Source organism: Sturnira hondurensis, unplaced genomic scaffold, assembly GCF_014824575.4.
Source record: "Sturnira hondurensis isolate 20B ecotype Veracruz unplaced genomic scaffold, ASM1482457v3 Scaffold0002840, whole genome shotgun sequence".
NCBI classification, from domain to species: Eukaryota; Metazoa; Chordata; class Mammalia; order Chiroptera; family Phyllostomidae; genus Sturnira; species Sturnira hondurensis.
In genome coordinates this window covers 8,764,510-8,786,658 of record NW_028075471.1, presented here as the reverse complement: position 1 = coordinate 8,786,658, position 22,149 = coordinate 8,764,510, and the positions used below count along the sequence as shown (strand labels likewise).

At 39.2% G+C, this 22,149-nt stretch overlaps 1 protein-coding gene across 30 annotated transcripts in view; it reads left to right on the top strand.

The window, feature by feature from the left end:
* The window catches only part of CADPS (calcium dependent secretion activator), a 473,884-nt gene that overhangs the window by 373,938 nt on the left and 77,797 nt on the right, over positions 1–22,149 (top strand). For 7 of the 30 annotated variants that reach the window (XM_037040830.1, XM_037040828.1, XM_037040840.1 and 4 more), the window contains 7 exons: positions 1,376–1,482; positions 2,489–2,497; positions 6,651–6,671; positions 7,861–8,017; positions 9,070–9,211; positions 16,766–16,912; positions 20,227–20,382. In XM_037040830.1, the coding sequence (XP_036896725.1) occupies positions 1,376–1,482; positions 2,489–2,497; positions 6,651–6,671; positions 7,861–8,017; positions 9,070–9,211; positions 16,766–16,912; positions 20,227–20,382 (739 nt within the window). The remainder of the gene's footprint in view (positions 1–1,375; positions 1,483–2,488; positions 2,498–6,650; positions 6,672–7,860; positions 8,018–9,069; positions 9,212–16,765; positions 16,913–20,226; positions 20,383–22,149) is intronic. The other 23 variants (XM_037040832.1, XM_037040829.1, XM_037040845.1 and 20 more) reach the window with 6 other exon arrangements.

Below are 22,149 nucleotides of genomic sequence, written 5' to 3'. Positions count from 1 at the left end.
CCACAGAGGGGCTGGGACACTCATTTTGCATAGTGTTTCACTGAACTTGCTTTTCATTAAGCCCTAAACTACTAATCATCTGATATACTCATTGTCTACCTAACAAATGCACAAAGAGAAAATTATGGGTCACTTTTTTGTAAAGGCATGAGCTCCTAAGATTTTGCTTAAATACCCGCCCAAAACAAAACAAGACAACAACAAACATTTCTCTGAAGCATTAAGTAATCTCTAGCAGGAAAAATCCTGAAGCCAAACATATCTGTTTCCAATAAAGACATGAAAATAATTTTTGGCAGTCCTTTTTTGCACCTACATACCTGTCTGTGGAATCATGCTACGTGATCCTTATTGCCATTCCACTCCAAGGGCTCCGACTGACTGAGGCTTAAGGTTTGAAGGGATCTAAGCATGAAACACAACATTCCCTGTGAGTCCAGACTGGAAATTTCATTGGCTAAGAAAAAACTTTATATTTTATATGTTACTCTTTTCTGCCTGGAAAAAAAGTTTGTAAGTTTGGGGAACATAATGACATTGCCAAATATTCGTGAATTTGGCTCTGTAAAGGATGCAGTATAAACCAGGGTTCAGTTTGTTGTTGATTCGGGTAAAAACACACCCCTTTCAACACTATAGAAACTAAGAAACAGAGAAAAAGTGAGTACATTTGCCAGGTAACTGATAAGGTTTCAATTGTACCAACCAGTAGCACAAACTACCACTACTTTACCCAATAATCTACCCCCAACACCATTTTAATAATTCGACCCTGCCTTCCACCTAATGGACTAGAAATTTCCATCAGGTTTCTTTTCAATCTCCTCCCTGGATAACTTAAAACAGCCAGACCTTCGACTCTGCATCTTAAAAGTGAACATTGTAACACCTGTTAAACTTACAGACCCATAGTAAAACATAGTCTGTAGTATCAAATGTTTAAGGAGAAATCCAGGGAACAAATGTAGCAGTGATCAAGATTAAGCTTCTATTACATATTCCCACTTCAAGCTGCACAAGCACAGTCTAGAGTGTAATACAAGATAGTAGTATATTTATGCTGTCTTTAAAGAATGTGTGTACAAAATGTCACTCAATTTGAAATGGGCTGTCATAGACAATATAGCTTAATATGTCAATTTGAAGCTGGAGCACTGCTTTTTCTTAATATGTATTATGATGATAATGATTATGGTGATAACAACAATAAAATGGCTTTATGGTTTGCTCACTACTAATTTTGTGGCTCTTAACATTTGCATGAAACTTTTTTAAAAATTGATAACTATTCAGAATTTTTTATCTACTCATTCTAATGGCCAAAACACTAGCCTGATGCTTTCACTGAATGTTAACACAAATTCTTGTACTACAGAAAATGTAGGCCGGTTAATCACTCCTGCCAAAAAGCTTGAAGACACAATACGTCTTGCTGAACTAGTCATTGAAGTTCTTCAGCAGAATGAGGAGCACCACGCAGAGGTGAGCAGGCATGGTGGGAAAACATGTCTTGGTGTTCCTTAGTGGGGGTTGAAGAACTGATTTTACTGGTGACATTATGACTAAGATGTCTTAACACCCATTTTCTTTTCACCTGGCCTTGCAAAGAGAATGAAAGTGGAAATTTGGCAAGGAGGAGCCTTTGCAAGGTTGTTTAAAACAACCAAAAAATGATTGTGTAATGTGCATTTAAGCTTAAGTTTTCCGATGTTTATAGCAACATGCAAAAGAGGTGAGTGTATCTTTAAAATATTACTCAAACAGCATATGGTTATTGTCCAGAGCACACAAAATACTTTTCTGGTCTCTTGTTGTTTTTGTTGCCACCACTGTTGTTTTTATTTATTTGATTCGGTGTGTGGATCACAGGCCATGTTTTTGGATTTACTCCATAACTTACTCTGCTTGCACTAGAGTCTTCATTCGTTAATCTTAAATGACCTAAGTGGCTAAACACCGTGACAGAAGTGAATTATTCTCTGTTGTTCAACTTGTCGATTCTCCAACATACATCTAAATAGATATAGCTTACTTAAAAAAAACACTGTCAAAATGATTGTTTTGATAATAATTACAAACCAAGGGATTTCAAGGCTAACTAAATCCCAAATGTGTAAGGACTTAAACAACCCAACCCTTCCAAGAAAAGATTCCAAGATTCCATTATGATCAAACTATTGTATCACTGCTTGCTTCAAAACTGAGATTTAAGATCATATCTCTTAAAATAACCGTTCTGAAAATCACACTATTTCTTACTCTTCCTCTCCTTTCAACTCTACAGCAAAAAGGGAAGAAAAGGCATTCCATAAAAGTAATTTCTCAAGCACTTAAAATGGTCATTCCCATGATTAAATGAAAATTAACAGTACAGTTAACTAATATCTAATACACATAAACCCAGTCATCCCGAATAATGCCTGATTGCATATTTAAATTTCCTCCCTGTTCTTCTACTGTTCCACTCAATCGTGGCCGATCGTGGCAGGGGAAAGAGGTATGTGACTAAACCTGTTGAGCCAGCCACCTGCTGTTGTAGTTTGTGCATGCCCTTCTAGTACCATGTCTTCTAATGGGACTTCCCCCGGGTGCTCCTGCTTTCTAACACTGACCCAAGGAATGTAACAGCAACTTCCAGTGGGCTGCTTGTGAAATGGGGGGCCCTTCACAGCAGGGTATATGTGGGGTGATTCTCTCGTGCGTGCATGAAGCAAATGATACACCTAACCACGACTGCAGTTACATCCTGACACGTGCCTCCTACCTGCCTTGATTCTGTCCTTAGCCTGTCCTAGTTTCCTATGTCCGTCTGTACTTCAGCAGATGAGTACCAAATGTAGTAACCAGTAGCTAGACAGAGTGATACTAATCTTTATGACTGTCAGTATGTGAATCATATATACAGTATTTATATAGAGAGAGAGTGCTACAGAATTATTATTTCCCCAGAACCCTCCTAAGAACAGGGTGAAAACCCTTTGAGGAGGGAGTAACTAACTCCTACTGCCCCCAGAAATGAATATCTGGGAGAAGAGGGGCCAAACTAGCACCCTCCAAACAGGACTAACGTCCAGACACATAAAATTAAGTTGGGCTAGAATTTTTTTCTACTCTGTTCTATCTGGCATTTTTTTAGGTTGGGGGCATTTGGGGTTCAAGAGATGGTAAGTATATTCTTTCTGGGTGCCCACAAGAGTACCTCCAGAGGTGTGGTGGGTTTTTGGCCTGCTCTCCTGATTTGGGCATTGAGGCTTTTCACACGATAATGAACCAAATTACACATTTTTGAAGACGGGTATGAAGAAGGCCTTCTTCATACGGGGGTATGAAGAAGATGGCCTTCCTCAGTCACTGTTTTGCTTTTAAATAAAATGATAGAAGAAAAGTGACAGATATGCTTGATTTATAATCAAGTTATTTACTCAGGCTGCTATAGGCTGAGAAGGATGACTGTTTTCCCAAATTACTCAAAAGAGGTACCAAAGGAAAGTAATATCCCAAAGAAGATGGGTTTGTTTGGTTTTTTCACTTTTCCACCAAACACTTTTTCACTAAGTACTTAACCTGCCCTTGTAACCATGATCATAAAAATATTTTAATCATACACATTCAAAAGCAATTCAGGGTAAGTAAATAGGGTAGAAATCAATTCAGTTCTGTTTTCATTTACTATTTTTAGAAATTAGGAATGAAATCTTCAGCATGCTTTGGGATTTAGAAACCCAACTTGCTTTTAGATTAATATACAGGATTATTTTCTGAACTAGTAATTTCACTTCGTCACTCAGGCCATCAAAAGCCATCTACCTGCTGAGAACTGCGGCAATGACCTCTGTGCTTTTTTGATGGGCAGAGAGTCACGAGGCAGTCTTGGTCTTCAAGCAATGGAAAGCAGAGTGGCCAGAAGCTCAGGCTCTACGCTGGAGAAGCTTGAGTTTGAATCCTAGCTTTACCTCTTTCTTTTTTGTGGTTTCGGCCTGGTTATTTAACCTCTCTTATCCTGTCCATTGGAGATAACAGTAGAACCTACCTCAGATGCTTGTTGTTGGGAGGGAAGGCTATGTTGGGTAAAGCCTCTGGTAGCCTGCCTGGCACATAGTAAGCACTCCACAAAGCTTGGGTGTTGTACGATTAGGAACAAATTGGTAAGGAAGCAAAATATACATATATGTGATCATAAAAAAACAAACTTTTGTGGAAAGTACCAAGTGAATGATATAGACAGAGTATGTTGAAAGGTGAGTGGGTGTTTTCCAAGGTGGAGTTGTCCAGACAGGCACCACCACCTGTCCTCAGCATTCACTTACAGATGGCCATCACCTGGGGAGCTCTGGAAACTTGCTGATGCCCAGGTCTCACCCCAGCTCCGTTAGTTGGAATCTCATGAGGAGGGACCAGGTATTCGTAGTGTTTAAACTGCCCACCGGATTCCAGTATATAGCTGGGTCAAGAGCCACTGGGTATAGCCAGAAGAATCTGCCCTAGCACAGCACACGACAAGATTGAAAGGTGAAAAAATTTTTTTCTACTGCCCAGTACTCATTGCTATAATCTCTGGGTGTTCAATAAACACTAGAAAATTACTAAATCCTAATGATGGGCCTTGGCTGGGTAGCCATGATGTTTGGTGACACCACAAATAAAAGTAAAAGTAGATGTGCTCCCTTACCAAAAAATAATCCTCGAAGCCATTTTAATTCAAATATAAAGTAATTAAATATCCAAAGAGAAAATTTTTTCATCAGCTCAGAATGCATCGCATATACACCCATGCAGTGTATGGTAGCAGTGTTAAATTTATCTCTTAATAGCAGTTTAATTCTGTTCTAAGAGCCTAAGTTACTTACACAAACACACACACACACACACACACACACACACAAAAGCTACCCCTTCATGTATTGTTGCTTTAACTTTCCGATCTCTCTCTCTCTATGTATATGTATGTATATGTATATATGTATTGTGCTATAGAGAAGGGTACATATATCCATGTAATTTGTGTACTAAAATACAGTGAATTCGGTGTGGTTGACTGTACCCCTAAATTATACATCTTGCCTTTAAATAATGAAAAGCACTGGGTAAGTATATAGAAGCTGAAGTATAACTTCTTATTTTCTTTGGAAAAGATTTCTAAAGACTTTCAATGCCCATAAATGTTGAGTAAGCTCATGTACAAAAATAGCATTCACCTGTCTGAGCAATAATGATATCAACAAAGATTGTTTTGTGTTTTTTAAAAAACTTCTCTTGCCCAGTCCAATCACACAGACTCTCTTCATTTGATTGAAACTATGACATAGCTCTTTGGTCCATACTGCCCTTGCCAGAATCTTTTTCTCCTTCTCAGAGACTCAGGTTTGAGCATGAGGTTCTGAAAAAATCACCTTGGGTGTCCAGAAACAGATCTGGTCTTCACTTCTCCCACATCTTCTATTTAAATTTTTTTGCTCACTCGGATCCTAAGTTTCTCTGCCAGAATTCAATAGTGATCATTTATATCACAGTAGTCATTGTTCTTTGCAGGGCTACCTATCTATGTGATTATTAACACCACAACTGTAGACAATTGCTCAATAATTTATTAAATCCCATTGAAGGACTAAGTTCTCTCTAGATAGCAAAAGAGGATGCTGCTTATGGTCTCTGGTGTGTACATTTTAAATAAAGGTGATAAGAACCAAGTACAAGGCTGGGTAAAGAAATTTTTAATTTCAGGCATTTCAGACTGGTGTCTTATTTTGTTTTGTCCTTTCATCTTAGAGCAAAATCGTGTCTGGGAAGGAAACTCAGTCTCCCTAGTAACTCTTTTCTTAGACTGACCCTGAAGATTCAAAGTTAATCAAATAACTAAAGAATAAGTACCAGCCAACATTTGGTGCACCTTTGTGAATTTTTCAAGTATCCCGCATCAGGACTGATGACAGCCAGCCCTCCATTTAGGGTTGGGGGTGGGAGTGGGACTCCAGCAGATTCCAATGTGTAGAAGGTCTCCACCTAAAAGACAGATAGATGACTGGCAGAGCTCAGGGTGTGGGCTGGAGGATTTCCACCTCTGCTGGATTCATTCATCCAGGTAGTCCTTGGAACAAGGTCCAGACCTCTCAGGACTCTCATTCCCAGGTGGTAAAACTACAATAAAACCTCACGGATTCAGACCCAGGCACTTGAAATTTGTGACAATTTAATAGCTGAAGTGGTTATTTTTTTTTTTTATGTAAAATGTGTTATGTGATCTCAACTTTCTCTGGAAATTCTAAAGACTCTTTTTACAACTGTCATCTCAGGCCCTGTGAAATTAAACCTTCTGTGTCTTTCACTTCAATTTATATGTCAATTTATCTATGATTATTAGAAGTTTAAAAAATACTTTTTCATTTATGATGCATTCATATTATAACCAGTGAGTACCTCCTACTTTGATGCCCAAGTACAGACTGCATTTGAAAGCAGCAAATACCTCTTTTTAGGAAGTCCAATAATGTAGGCTTTTATGGTTACAGACTAGCATCTCTCCACTCCCATTTCCCTGAATCAGTGAGGTTTTACTGTAAATTAAAATGGAAACAGCAGGTGTCTATTTCCAGCCAAGCTTACCTTGAAGAATGGTCCATGACTTGATTTTTTCCATTTAATTTGCAAACCAGCCACATGTTGATAAAGGAGAAGTAAGTAAAATGAAATCTCTTGAAAGAAGAGAGATGGACCGCTATTCTGCCTCCTAGTGGCTGTTAGAATATTCCCCAAATAACAATAGATCACAGAAGAGCTTGGCCATTGAACAAACACTTTCATTTATGGAATTATTTCCATAATCATCTTTCATGTTTTCAAACGCCTTCCATCTTTTCTCAGTGAATGCTCCAGAAAGTGTTTCCAGTGTGAATACTTTACAGCATTGGGTGGGAAGGTTGGGGACAAGACGGGGTTGGCGATTTGTTTTTGTTCTATTGCTGTCTTTGAAATCAGCAAAAAAGGGCCTGTTGACACCGCCACTCATTCTGCATGATCCCTGCCAGAAATGATTAGTCAACATGCATGCATGCCTTTGAATTGCATTCACATCTGGCCCAGTTTGATGTGAATGTCACCCCTGAGACCCTGCACAATGATTTCCAAGGACCCACGTGCATGAAAATGAGTTACTTCACTGATATTTTTTGGTTTTCAATGTACATATGTGTCCAAACCCCAGAAAAGTAAGTATTCATATTACTGAGCGTTTCCTAGCATAAGCCCAATCTTTCCTACAGACAGGATGCAAAACCAGAGGCTCCCTGCTTAAAGAGATTTTGACCCAAAAGTTTTGTGACAATTGCAACAATGGTTTCCTTTGCCTTGGTATGAAACAGGAGTAACATTTCCAATGTGTAGGGAAACAGGAGTCACTGAGCTTGTATGAGACCACCGACAATTAAACCCCAGATGTGTACAATCATTACAAATTTTCAAGTTAGATCAGCAGAAAACCCATAAACACAGTGAAGAAACTCCCAAAGTCTAATACCTTAGAGCAAGAACCAGCCAACAACAGTGATAAAGAGCATGACTCAAAACATACTGAGTTATTGTAAACTGAACAGAAATTCCACACCTGTCACATCTACAGATGAATCCTCTGACTGGCGGGTCCAAATAAAGACTTTCTAAGGCAGGCCTAGAATCTGGAAAAGCATGGCCTTGGATGCTTTGAGGCCCAATTGTATAAAAAATGCTGTTCTCTTTACAATAAAATGATCAAACCCTGCTGGATGATGCACACTTAACCTTGAACAGTGAGGGCTTGGCTTCCCATCTTGTGTTAGAGAGAGAAGCTCATTGCCTCTTTGTCTGTTGTTTTTCTACCAAATTTCAAAGGCCTTTGCGTGGTGGTCAGACTTGATGGTGGAGCATGCCGAGACGTTTTTGTCACTCTTTGCAGTGGACATGGATGCAGCATTAGAGGTGCAGCCCCCAGACACATGGGACAGTTTTCCACTGTTTCAGCTGCTGAATGATTTTCTGCGCACCGATTGTATGTATAATCTTTGTTTGAATTTCCTAAGTAGTGCGCAGATAATTGTTAAAACATCTTTATTCTGGGCAGACTATAGGCTGGACATAGCTCTTTGTAGTTTTATTATTAATTTGAAAAGAAACAAACTTACAGATGATGGACATTCTTTCTTCCAACAAGTGTGCTGTGACAGAGAAACCCTCTCTTAACTAGGCAGCAGAACCTAAGAGAGGTGTCAGAAGTGGTGTCTGTGTGCTTTATTTACTCTTGAACAAGCTAATTAACCTCTTTGCATTTCATAATTTTTATTGAAAGATGCTTTGTATGTTTTAAAGATTTTATTTGTGTATTTTTTAATATTTTATTTATTTTTAGACAGAGGGGAAGGGAGGGAAAAAGAGAGGGAGAGAAACATCAACGTGCCATTGCCTCTTGCGTGCCCCCTACTGTTGACCTAGCCAGCAACCTAGGCATGAGCCCTGACTGGGAATTGAACCAGCAACACTTTGGTTTGCGGGCCGGCACTCAATCCACTGAGCCACATTAGCCAAGGATGAAAGATGCTTTTTATATTACATAAAAAATTTAGCTGAGTAACACCCTAAACATTCCAGAGCATCTTACACAATAAATAGGAATAAAGCACACCTTCCTCACCAAGGACAGTGATGAAGGAAGGGGCAGAATATTCTCTCTTCCCCATTGCACAGTGGGAGGAAGGGGAGCTGGTACGGAAAACACCTGAAAAGCAGTGTCGGTTACTGTTTTGTTGCTTTCAGAGGAAAATTGTTGTTTTTCTTCTTTACAAGAGAGATGCAAATGAGTAAAATGTTTTGGAATTCCATTTTCTTTCCATGCAGGTTTAAGCATGAACTTTGATGCTGTTCGTGTACTTTTTTCTTTCTTCTGTTTTTTTTTATTTGTTTTTTGTTTGTTTTGCTTTTGCTTTTTTTGTGTGTGGGATGGCTCTGTTAGAAGCCATATATTTAATGTCAAAGACAATTTTCTCTGTGTATGTTGCATGCTTGTGGGTCAAAGGTTCTTACCAAGATTGTGCTTATCTGTTCTAGATAATTTGTGCAATGGAAAATTTCACAAACACCTGCAAGACCTGTTTGCCCCACTTGTGGTTAGATATGTGGATTTGATGGAGTCCTCAATTGCACAATCCATTCACAGGGGCTTTGAGCGGGAGTCATGGGAACCAGTCAAGTAAGGAAACTTCTTTTGATACCATCGGAGTGTGGGTGCAAATAGCTGGAGAATCATACAGAAATGGATTAATGGTGTCTTATGGTCTTCAGTGTTAGCATGACAGAAAGCAAACACTATGTGTTTCCAACTGTAATGCACATAGTCTGCTTGTGCAAAGAGGTTGAGAAATGTTTTATGAAATGAAATCTTTGTTTTATTATACAGGATAAATAAGGAATAACGAATGGAAACCTGGCTGTGATATTTGTACTGTGTATCTTACTCCAATGGTGCTGTCTCCGGGAGTTAATGTTTCCCAAAGTGTGTTCCACAGTGGTCTAGGCAAGGGGTCAGCAAACTTTTTCTATAAAAGGACATGTAGTAAATATGTAAGCTTTTCAAACTTACATGATCTTTGTCACAGCTTCTCCAATCTGCTGTTACAGCACCAAAGCAGCTCTAGATAATAGGTAAAGAAAGGAAAATGGCTCTGTTCTTGTGAAGCTTTATTTGCAAAAACAGGAGACTGGCCTGTGAGCCAGAGTTTGTCTTTCTCTCATCTAAGCCTTTGAAACACACCTTAGGGAAAGGACTTGATGGCCAAATACACTGAGGAAACTCTGTACACCCCATTCATCCACTCTACACCCTTGTCTCCAGGGGAGCCACAAAGCACACCAGTACATTCCAAAACGTAGATAACGTAGTAATGCAGAACCTTTTTTAACTCTGCTTAACCCTGGGTTTCCTAAATGTATCTGGCCACAGTAGTCATTTTTTAAAATGGGATATCCATCTAAAGGATAAATTACAGGAAATCCTGTGGGTTGTGAATTTGGCAATTTCCATAACTGCTTGGGGAATCTATTTGAAATGTCTAGCAGATTCATTGCCACCTCCATTCTCCAGCAACGAGGAGGACTGTGACTTCAGGTGCCAGAGGGACTTCAGGTTCTTTCTGGAAAAGCAGAGGTCTCCTAGATGGAGAGAATTTTCTGGTGTGAGTTGAAAAGCTTCAATACAACCTGCTCTCAGCTTTTTCCTACTAGATTCTGTCTCTCTCTCTTTTTACCCTCTCTTCACCCCCTTCTCTCTCCTGTAAGAAAGTCATTTTGTTTCTTCTAGTCATTTACATTTTTGAATATAGCAACCAGTGTGGAACAAAATGGGGGTATGTACAAGCAGCGTTTCAGGCACTCCAGAACAAATCATTCAGGAGACTTTGTGAAATAAATGCAAAATAGCTTTCTCAGCCCCACTTTCGCATCTGAGCCAGGAGGAAAGTGTCTTGGCTTACCCTTCTTCGAGCAGGTTAATGGGTAATAACTCTTCATTTGCAAGTACCAAGAAATCTAGATCTAAATTTTAGCCTGTTATTTTCAATTCTGTAACAGTCTTTTAATATGGCTCTACCAGCTTTTAACTCATGAGAATAAAACTGGATCCCTTGATTAACAAGGAACTCAATTTTTTTAATGCTCACTGTGATCAAAACAGTTGTGCTTAAAGAACAGTTGTGAAAAGAAAAGGTTATAATGAGTAATATTCACATTTTGAAAATAGCTGTGGTCTTGAAATTTTAAAAAAAATAGCGTTTACTTACTTTGGTTTAAATGTGAAGGCTACTACTACCAACACACACGGAGAAAATGACTGGTCTCCTTCTCTGGCTCTTAAAGGGCCCAGAGTTAGGGCCTGGCCCTCTACTCACAAGCTAGAAGGCTAATAAAGGTAATAAAATTGTTTTCTCATCTGCAAAACTGATTTTTTAAAATGTCCCTACTCAGTATCTGAGAATTGTCGTGAAGTTCTGTGACAATTCCACTAAAGCCATTTTATAATCTGTTAAATTATTCAGAAACCAAGTAAATTACTGCTAAATCCTTTTGAAGCATTGAATATTCTTAACACTGTCAGAAGTAAAGATAGAATCGAAATCATTTTCATCGCTGGGGGTCTTAGTGTGGGAATGCTTTGTTGAGGATGTTTTAATGATTGAAAAATAAAATTTGAACTCATGGACCAGTAATTTAAAGGTTTGAAAATTGGTGAAGGATTAATAGTTATAAATAATAACCTAAGAATCTTTTATGTTGATGTGGTTTTTTAAGTAACTTTTAACATGATCATTGTTTGTTCACTTCATGCTAAATAGTATGTGCCTTTCAGAGTACATAGAGATATTTGAGAGTTGCAACTAAAATATAAGCGAAATGAAAATTCTTTGAAACCCCACGCATTTTATCAGGGGATTTGCATGCAGAATGTGGATGCCATGGGGCAGATTTGCAGAATAGCCAGCACAAAATAAAGGGCAAAAGAGCTTGGGGGCATGCTCAAAGGCTAACAGGAATGAGTCTCTACCCTTCCTTCTATGCGAAGAGAAACAAAATATGAACAAACATCTGGCCGATTAGAGAACTGGTATAGAAGCAGATTCATTTTCCTTTGTAGAATTTTTTCCCAAGTAAAGAATGATTTGGGGGGAATGTTTATCATCAGGCTTACTCAAAAACAAGAAACTGACCTAGATAAACAGATTTAGTGCCCTCTGTCTTATCTAATTTTGTTGCGTGATCCCCCAACATACACAAACATGCACACCAATCTGTCCGACAGTTGTTAACACTCAGCTCTGTTCTTCCACTTTTCAAAAGTCATAATTACAGGCATGTGACTATAGGTTAAATGACTGAGACATGCATTGTAAAAGTTTCATTCAATAAAACTAGTATTGAAAATGTTTTAAAAAACAGCACTCTGACAAGCTTGCTGAAAACAGATTTTAAATGTTCTTCAGATTTTCTTCAAAATGTGGCCATGTAAAGAAAATAGAGATGTGGTCCTCATTTGAGTTGGATACAACTTATTTGGCAGAAAGGGTAAAATGGCTAAATCCTAATGCTGCCTTTCTCTAGAAGGATGACCTTCCAGCTCTGCAAGGAGAGAAAAGAGGGGCTGCCTTTCTATTTCCATTAAGCCAGAGATAGTCACAATTAGAATTTCTGCTTTGGTGGAAAATGTTATCACTTAGTTACTAACTGCAGTGGGAGATAGTCAGCCCCTCAGAAACAGGCTTAAGCCAGAGCCCATAACCCTCTCCTGGGTATCCTTCAGGAGATAGCATAGGGTCACCACCCACCTGAATGGCAGGTTGATCACAATCCTCCTGGCATCCCTGAATATGAGCTTCTGGTCCTAACTAGCCGGTGGACAACATTTCTGTCTCTTTAGGGATGTTTCACTGTTGGCCAAGTCATCATTAAAGAAAAGTTAGAAAGTGTCTAATCCAAAACTCGTCAAGTCTAGTACCCTCTCCACACTACCCTTCCTGTGGCAGATCATCTTCCAGTCTCTGCTTGAACACCTGCAGGCACAGGGAATCCACATTTCGTGGTGGTTCATGTCAGGTTAGGATGGCTCTGAATGGGAGAACGGAACACTGCTTCTTGATATATGTACACAGAAAAATCTGGATGTATCAAAATGCACTTCATCTCCCTCTGCCTGAGATATACATATGAGAAGAATTTTTTAAATAGTACTATTTTCCATATTGTTGAAGATGTCAATATCTTAATGATAATAAAATGTCAGACCAAGGACGCCTCAGCAAAATGTTGGCAGCCTGGTTTAAATTAGACAAGTACTAGATGTGGAGTCAGGACTCTTGACTCTGCCAGTGATTTGCTGGGTAACCCTTGACAATCAGCAGACGTTTCTGAGTTTCAGAATCCCTATTTGAAAAACAAGGATTTTGAATACCCAAGACTTTTCCAACACTAACAATCTAGAAAATGTGATTTTTCATAGTCACTCCATTTTCATAATTTGATCACCATTGCCTCCCTTGCATCTAAAACTGGGCCTGGGACATAACAAGTGTTCAGTAAGTATGTATTGATTAGCTAATCATTATTAAGGTTACCCAATGCATACAGGCTGAAAATTATAAGGATACAATAAAAAAACTATGGAAAAGGGAGGAAAAAGTTCTATTCCCTTGATTGAGGATTTTAATCTAGTTGAGTCTAAGCAACAAACACACAAGAAAAATCAATGTAAATCTTCGCCATTGTATTTACCAAATAACATACATCAGAGCAGAGAGTAGAAGGGAGTAGAAGGGGAGTCATGAGGCAAACAGCTTGGACACTAAGATTTAAAGAAGAGCAGAGATGCTGGGAAAGAGCATGAACAGAAGTGGAAATGTGGGGGGAAGTGGGGCATCCGATAGAAACTGAATGCTTGGTCCGGCTAGTATGAATTATAAAGGAGGCAAGCGATAAGGCTGGAGAAGTGTTTGGGACACCCTAAAATCCCATGAAGTTTGAAACTTTATTCTCTAGGTTATGCATTCTAAACAGGAGCTTTACAGCTCCCAAAGCTGGTGAATATTGTCTCTTGGAGCAAGGGAGGGTAAACAAAATCCTACTCTTGTTATGTATATGTCTAAAGCATAGGTGTACTTAGAGTGCATAAACATATATACAGTATGATGGTGGTATTAAATTTTCATGTAGAAGGCAGGGGGACTGTTGATGATAAAAGATTGATAAGTGTCATTCTAAACTCTAAGAAGATATCAAAGAGTGCCTGTGCCCCAAAGTAGGAATCAGACCTTAGAATAAACACTGAGAGAGACATTAGTGTCCACAGCAGAAAGGAAAGACAAGATGTGTTAAACACATTCTGCAACAAATGGCTTATAAAGCAGAAGACATTTGTATCTTAAATCTAACCGATCTAAGGCTTCTTTCAGAGAAGACCCAAACATATCATCTCTGCCTGGAGACACAATCTTGATTATAATTAATTCTAGAAGCAAGGAATGACTCTATCTCTAGTCACTTTCATCAGTAGAAATGATGAGGCACCCACATATTTGTAACTTAAATTCATGTGGGAGAGAGCAGATGAGAATTTTTTAATCCAGTGTTCCAGAGGCGGGGCCCTTTGACATAAATGGGAGCAATCCCTTTTCAGCAGCATCCCCAAAATGAATGAGTCTAATTTTTAACATACATCAGTTGTTAGAATTGCAATTCACACTTCTTTTACTATTCAGAGATATCCAATTATGATTCTCACAGAGAAGCACAATGGACTTTATAGGTATTTGCTAAAGGGCCCTCTAAAATAGTAATTTGTTATATCCATCAGCAGCTCCAGGAGCCTGATCTGACCTGAGTGTTACCAGAAAATTTTCCCTTTTCACATGTGTGTTAGTAAAATACAATGCTTGGAATTGCTTTTTTAATTATTAATACAGCTTATATCCGAATGAAATATTAGTTACATTAGTAACACACAATATTATTTTGCTAAGAACAGAATTATCAAGCATGTTTCAGCCTTTTATAAATAGAGTATTATAATATGTCTCATGAAAGAAATGTTTCTATGAGTTCAGTGCAGTAGTCCAACCAAAAGGTCACATTTTACAAATATAAATGTTTTGATTAATATAAGCATTTTTTATTTTTGTGTGCAAAATGAAGCTCATTTGTAATTTGTGTACCAACCATCCTCGAATATGTTTAAATTAAGTTGTTTTTGCATACATTGATATGTTATTCATTCCTAGCTACTTTTAATTTGCTCAGAATTGACATTTTAACTTTCCAGGCTGCCATCTCTAAAGATCCCCTAATTCCTTGATCATTATTCAGTGTGTGCATCATTTAATGATCACATTTGCTTATATAGGCTTACACATGTCTCAGTGGAAATCGCCAACAGTTTTGTTACACGGCAGCATTCAAGACTGAGAGCCACCAGGGACTGAATTCAAAGGCAAATTCCCTGATTCCACAGAGAAACGTGGAAGGAAAAGTTCCATTTTTCCTTCTACTTAATAGTTGTATTTAGCTTCTCTTGAGGGTTCCCACAACAGCACCCTTCAGTCCCAAGTAGAGAAGTACAATTGGCTTTTTCACATAGAAAGTGTAAAGGACACATCTGTGAGATACCTGTTTCCCTTAAGGAAGAGAATGCCAAGTTGGCAATTTTGCATTCTAGGATTTTCCATCTATGAGTCAGGGCTATATTGTCATTGTGAAAAAATGACTTGTTTCTGGAGGGAGACAGGTGTCCAGACTATCTACAGGGGCCAGAGTTTCTGACTTACCGGGAGATCTTCCCCCCACCTCCCCAAGCAAGCCCAGAGGCAGCTCCAGCCCTTGCAGGATTTCTGTTAGTCAAACACAGCTTGCCCAGGGCAGAGCTGCTTTGGCAAAACTCACTCTTCTCCTGCAAGATCCAAAAAGAAAGCCTCAACTCCTTTGCCAAAGTGCTGTCAACTCTACTTAAACAGGAAGGCTCCTCTCAGATGCAGAGTTAGGCTGGGCTCTACTGTGCCAGTGACTTTGGCTGGATGGAATACCCTTAAAATGCCGCTACAGTGCCAGCTTGGAGAAGAGTATATGACACAGTCCCTTTGAAGAGATACAGTTGATTTGAGTTGGCATTATTGTTTTGTTTTATTTTCTCTAGTCATAAATCCATCCATTTCTCTTTCATCTTATCAGTTGATGGGTCTTTGTTCAAAAACAAGATGTCTTATGAGGTCACATTTTTAAATGATTTATTAATTTTTAACTTAAATTTTAACTTTTTATTAAAAATGTACAGCTTTAATTTTCAAAATCTAAAAACACCTATAGAACAATCATACAGATCAAGAAACAACACAACCCCAGCACCCCAGAAGCTCCTGTCATTCATTCTAATGTCTCTGTCTTACTTTCAAGGTAGTTACTATAACAAGAGGCCACATTCTAAATCCACTTGTGGTCAAATAATTTACTATAAGAGCTGAATTTGAGGTTTTATTCTTTGTGTGTGTATAAATATTTTTTTCATTTTAATTGGACAATTTGGGAGTGGAAGTTTCTATTTTCTTTAAATGTCCTATGAAATTATTCAAAGCTAGTTATTTTTGATATAATTTCTTCATCATTGTCATTAACTCTGACACCCCGTTGCACATACACCTGTCTTCAGAAGTAGCAGTTTAAAAGAATATTGTTTCTGCCTATCACCATTATTTACGCATTCAAATTGGTGAATGTCCTGTTACATTATGTGTCTGATATCTGACCTAAAGAATGTGCTTCCATAAAAAATAATCCATAAATAAAAGAAAAATAAAGTGCTCCACCATTTGTATCATTCCCAGCTACATCACAGCAGCCCTAGCCCCAGCTATGCCAAGAATTGCACAAACTTCAAGTTCTGAGAATAAGACAAGTTCTAGACTCTCATGGCAATGGATTTGGAAACTGCAGACCCCTCACAAAGGCATTTAAATAATGTGATCATTGTGGATAGGAGCTCATGAGTGTCCATGCCTTCATCACTCTGCTGTTAATTTTTTTCCATTCACTTTGGTCATTTTTCTCTGACTACTGAGCGATGCCACTGCTGCCCATCTGTAAGATGCTTTCTGAAGTGTGTTTGCTGTCGTCTTGCTGTGGACTTAGCCAATTTATTTACAACTATCATGTGCTTCTGCCACATCTGCATTGTCACTGTGATGGTATTTTTTCTTTCTGTCTGTTTCTTCCACAGGAGTTTAACCAGTAACCTACCCAATGTGAACCTACCCAATGTGAACCTTCCCAAAGTACCAAACCTACCAGTTAACATCCCTCTAGGCATCCCACAAATGCCTACTTTTTCGGCACCGTCATGGATGGCTGCTATATATGATGCTGAGTGTGTATTCAGTTCACATTAGATATAATTTAAATTTTAGTGATCTTGGCATGGATATGTATTGTTTATTTCTATACATCCTATATAACAGAAAGGGAGAGGGATAATTAGACATATTTTGCTGATCATACAGAGACAATATTGTTTATTTCAGGCATGCAGCATGTTTGTAAGACATTTACTATATATACAGCACTAACAATTTGTCTTACGCCCACTGAATGCTCGAGGACTATGTTTTATCTCCTGAATTTTTTGCAAAAGGATTCTGTCCCTGATTTTTTGTTTGTTTGTTTGTTTTTTGATACAGGTGGCATGACTTTAGGAGTTATTCATCCAAAGATTGTCCAGGAAACCTCTTTGATGGACTGGCCAGTCATCTTTGGCCTGAACCAAATCTAAGAGGGAAGCATACTTACCTAGAAGCTTTTAAAAAATTTTTCTAAAGACTGTTTAAACCATAAAGCATATTTCTGGTATCAGCAAATGGCAGGATATAGTAACAGTATGTTCAGGGCTAAATGAAAATTTCTGAATGGATCAAGCCTTAGTCATGTACATGTTGTATAAAGATAATTTCCAAGGTCATAGTATAATGCTGAGCACTAAGATCTACATAGCAAAATCTCTGTATTTGAGGCTACAAGATTTAAAGAACAAATACTTAAGTTTCTTGGTAGCTGTATCATCTGTGGTCTGAGTGCAGAGACAGTCTTTACAGTTACCCGCACACAGCCAGGAACACATGGGGTTTGTGTTTCTGGGAGGCCAAGCCGTACCATCAGTGCCAGCCAGCCAGCAGTTCAGGGGAAAGAACGTCAAGTAGCCGTTCCTTCTAAGGCTTAGGAAATGAATTCTCTTTTTTTCCTTAGCAAGAAGAAGATCCAGCACCTCTAAATTCTACCTCAGGGAGATAAAATTAGAACCATGTGCATGATTTAATAAGTGAAATAAGGTTTGGCGATTCTGTACCTTCCTTTGATCCTTTTCTTAGGCCACAGCTAATTATAGGCCAGATAAGCTTTTTCTTGAAGGAATAAATTGGCACGTTTTCAAAGGGAAGTGTTATTATCAAAGGAATAAAAAATGATCTGAAACTGGCAGTGAGTTTTGAAATCTCGAAATCACATTTGTCAAGATGGCCCTCAACATTCTCATTCTTGCTATAATCCAGGTAGAGAACAGGACACTGAAATGACTGCTCTGCTTGGCTCCTTGAAAGCTGCCTGATATTTTTTGAAACCTGTGTTCACTCCCGGGTTCACAGAGAAATCATAGGGTCAATGTATCTTATTTTTTTCTAAAGATAAATCAAATCCCCCCAAAATTTATTCCTGAAGAAAAAAACTTCTAAAAAATGTAAATCATATTCATGCTAAGATGACTATATTAAAAGTTAGATTAGGTATTATCTGTTAATAATTAAAAATAAATATCTGAAAGCTTACCTTCTTCTGTGCATGCTCTGTGACATTATATTTGAAAAGATATGAATCAAGACATTGTAATAAAGCAGATAATGGTCTCTGTTCAATTAATTAAGGCACGAGTGGGAACACATTTTGGTAACTGCTCAGCAATCAAAATAATCTTGGTGCTATTGCCTTAACATTAACAGTTTATCTTAAAAATAAAAAGAAAATATTCTTTTCCTCATGTCAAAACTTAATAATAAGCTCTTCAAAGAAAAAGAAAAAAAACCATAGAAGAATTTTTAAAACTCCGAAACCAGATGGGTGTCAAAATGTTGTTGTAATAAATACCAATTATTGCATTCATATGTACTTAATGATTTAAAACATACAACCATGCAGTTCCAAAACGGGGTTTAGTCTAGACAAAGTTGGGGTTTCTTTTTTTCAAGCCCAGGATGGGGGAGGGGAAAGGCTGAACTTCCACAGAGAAACAATGCACCCCCCCACTTTTGAACAACGCTTATGGCGGTATCTGAAAAGAAGGCGTGGATTCTCAATCACCTACCAGGAAATGCCTGATTCTATATCTTTTCATAATTCCAGTTTCCTCCTTTGCCACCTTTCATTTTAAGGACGTGTTTCCATGTTACCTGCTCCTTCGTGTCAGATACATCTATGTACTGACCTCAGATTGGTCTGTCCTTGAAAACATGTCCCTGTCGGTCAAGGCCGCAGGCTCCCTCTTGGCATGTTGGGAGTGTGCCCCTTCCCCACCCTGCAGTAGCTATGTATGCATTTATGCACTAGCTATATTTCTCTCTGAAGCATTAATTCAATGCAGCTGGCATCTGTCACAATAGAAACACCCACTCTCATCTGTTTCTATAGACGATGTCAGAACAAGTGGTAATGCATGGTGTGTTGGACATTTTATAAATTACCGTGTTAGCATTAGTGGTATGCGAGGAAAGGGGTGGGAGGTGGCCACCCCTCAGAGCCCCAAATGGGATTGTTGCAAAACAGAAAGCCAGCCAGAGAAGGGCAAGAGGGTGAGAGATGGAGGATTTCCCATACACAGGCTTTCCATGGATGCCCCAGGTAAAACTTTCTTAGACATCATTGTACAGAAAGGAATCAAGACCAATTTCTCCGTCTGTACAGAGGACTGGGTAAGGTGGTGCAATGGTTAAAAAAAACAACTCTGGTTCAGAGCCCTAAAGCTTTTCGAATATCCCTTGTCCATTTACCTCCCTCCAACAACCTCGTCCTGGGGCTGCCTATGCAATGGGCTGGTCTATTGGAATAATAATCAAGCTGAATAAGACTCATGGATTCAAGGTATCCAGGTGCACTCGTCTCAGTTTGAGTCAGCCTAATTTCCTTCCAGCTCTTCAAGAGAAAGCAGGTCCTCGCTCACCACTTTGTTAGCACGCAAAGTCTGTGCAATCTCCAAAAGGCCTCCATTCTGGAGGAGAGCTGGGGAAATGCATGAAACCCGGAATTTCAATAACTGCATGTTGCCATGTAGTTATTATTTGTTGAGACTTACTTCTCCTTCTGGTTCGTGGCCTTCATCTGAATCATCACATGTGTTAATGTGGTTATTAAAAGAAGGCTGATTTTTACCATACACTGTTCTCCTGGCTGTTATGGAGCAATACCCTCCTCAGACTTCTCCCTGGTCTGGAATAATTGACTGAACAAAGCCAACAGAGTCACGTATGGTAAAACTCAAAATCTGTTGGTGGAGAATGCCCCCCTCCAACCACCAACATGCGTCGTTTTGTATGTTGAAGCCACTGTTTGCCTTAAGCCTTCTAGTCCCCAGCTGTCTGTGTCAGTTTTTTTAAAGCCCATGACTCATAGGTGACTCTGGTTTTCTGATTTTTATCCTGCCAGTAATGGATCAGGAACCTCAGAAGATTTGTTCTGGAAGCTCGATGCCCTTCAGACCTTCATACGGGACTTACACTGGCCCGAGGAGGAGTTTGGGAAGCACCTGGAACAACGGCTGAAGCTGATGGCAAGTGACATGATTGAATCTTGTGTCAAAAGGTAAGCAGAGGTACCTGGACATGCTCTGCATGCCTTCCCCAGCACACATTGACTCGGGGAAGGGTAGATGGCCACTCTTCGATTGACCACAATTTGAAGGATTTGGAGAAGGTGATTGCTTGTCAAAGTCAGCTGGATTGGTGGCCACCCATGTCTAGCTTCTGTTCACCTGCCCCACGCCTGTCCCAAACCAAACAATATGTCTGCCTGTTTTTCACTGAGCTCCATGAGGAAAGGCTCCGTGTCAGTTCTTGTTTGTCTCTGCAGCCCTGATATCTAGCAGTGCCTGGCACAAAATACTTAATATATACATTTAAATGTAGCAGTGTATGCATGGTGGATAGCTAGATGAAAATCAAAGAAGCACATACAATTCCAGAGCCAGCCTATCCAGTGCAAGTAGCAGGAATCCAGTGAGTTTCCAACCATGTGAGCAGGAGCTCAGCAGCATTGTTCATCTGTGTATATGAACTGAGCCTGTATTACCTGCCAACTCTTAGCAGTCTGGTTGAAAATCTAACTAGATATCAACAAGAAGGCACGAGACATTTTGCCTGCTTTGTCACTGTGGGATATAGGATTGAGGTGGGAAGGCTGCACCTGAAGTTCCTAGGTAGACAGTTCTGAATGCAAGGAGAAAGGAATGAGAACAATATGCATTCATTCAACAGAAATAGTTTGAGCTCCCCCTATATGCCAGGCATATTGCTAAGTTCTTGGGGTACCAAGGACTGCATCCTTCCCTCGTGGAGTATCTGTACATCCTCTGATTTGACACCATTATTACCAACCTATCTATCCCCAGGCACAAGCCCAAGTTCTTTTCCCAGTTCACAAGTATCCTGTTATTTTTCCTCATTCAAAAAGAAAGAAGAATAAAAAGAAAAAAGACTGCAAGCATCACAGGCCACTCTAGATCCCCAGATGTTGTATAGTTTAGCTGATGGGCCAGTTGTGGGAGGTGGGGGCTGGGTTTGGCTGGGAGTGCTTTGAATTCATCATTTTATATCTTGGAAAAAGAAAAGAAAAGTAATAGCATCAAAACTGGAAACCAAAAGGGCAGAAGAACAATACCATCCCAGGTAGGTGAGCATCTCAGAAGGAATTAGGAAAAGAATAATGTGCTATGGAGAATCTGGCCGGGTGTTTGCTGGCACTCTAGGGAGTTTTAAGTCCCAGGAATCCAGATTTTGTTCTTTGTTCTTTTTTTCCCCACTCCGAGAATCAAAGGCAGGCCTATTCCTCAAAAGGTCAAAATGTTTCCTTAGGGTTTTGAATCTTACTATCTCCTACACAGTCCATATCAATTTTAGGGAAAACCAATCTTTTCTCATAGCCAAACCATTGCACAAAAACCTGTTTGTGGAAGAACAGTAGTTCCTTTGTAGAAAAGTGCTCTTCCATGGTCTGTACTAGTGGCTGCAATGCATTAGAATTAAGACTTACTAGCTTCTGACCTGTGCACAGTTGTACAGGAAGACATGTGTGCCCTTCTCTTAAGAGCCAGTCTTTTGAGTAGGAAATAAGTAATAAGGAGATGGCATATAGGTGTGAAAGGTGGATAGTGATTCTATTTTATCCCTTACCGTGTATCTTTATGAGTCAGCCAGCTCAAAGAGTGTGAGCCTCTCAGAGACAGAAGCTCCTCAACCATCCCAGGTCCTGGCATCGTGCTTGACACGCAGTAACTGTTAAGTAACTGTTTATTAATAGAAGTTGGAAAACTGTACATGTACTCCTGACCCTGGTGTCTCTCCCAGTTAAGGC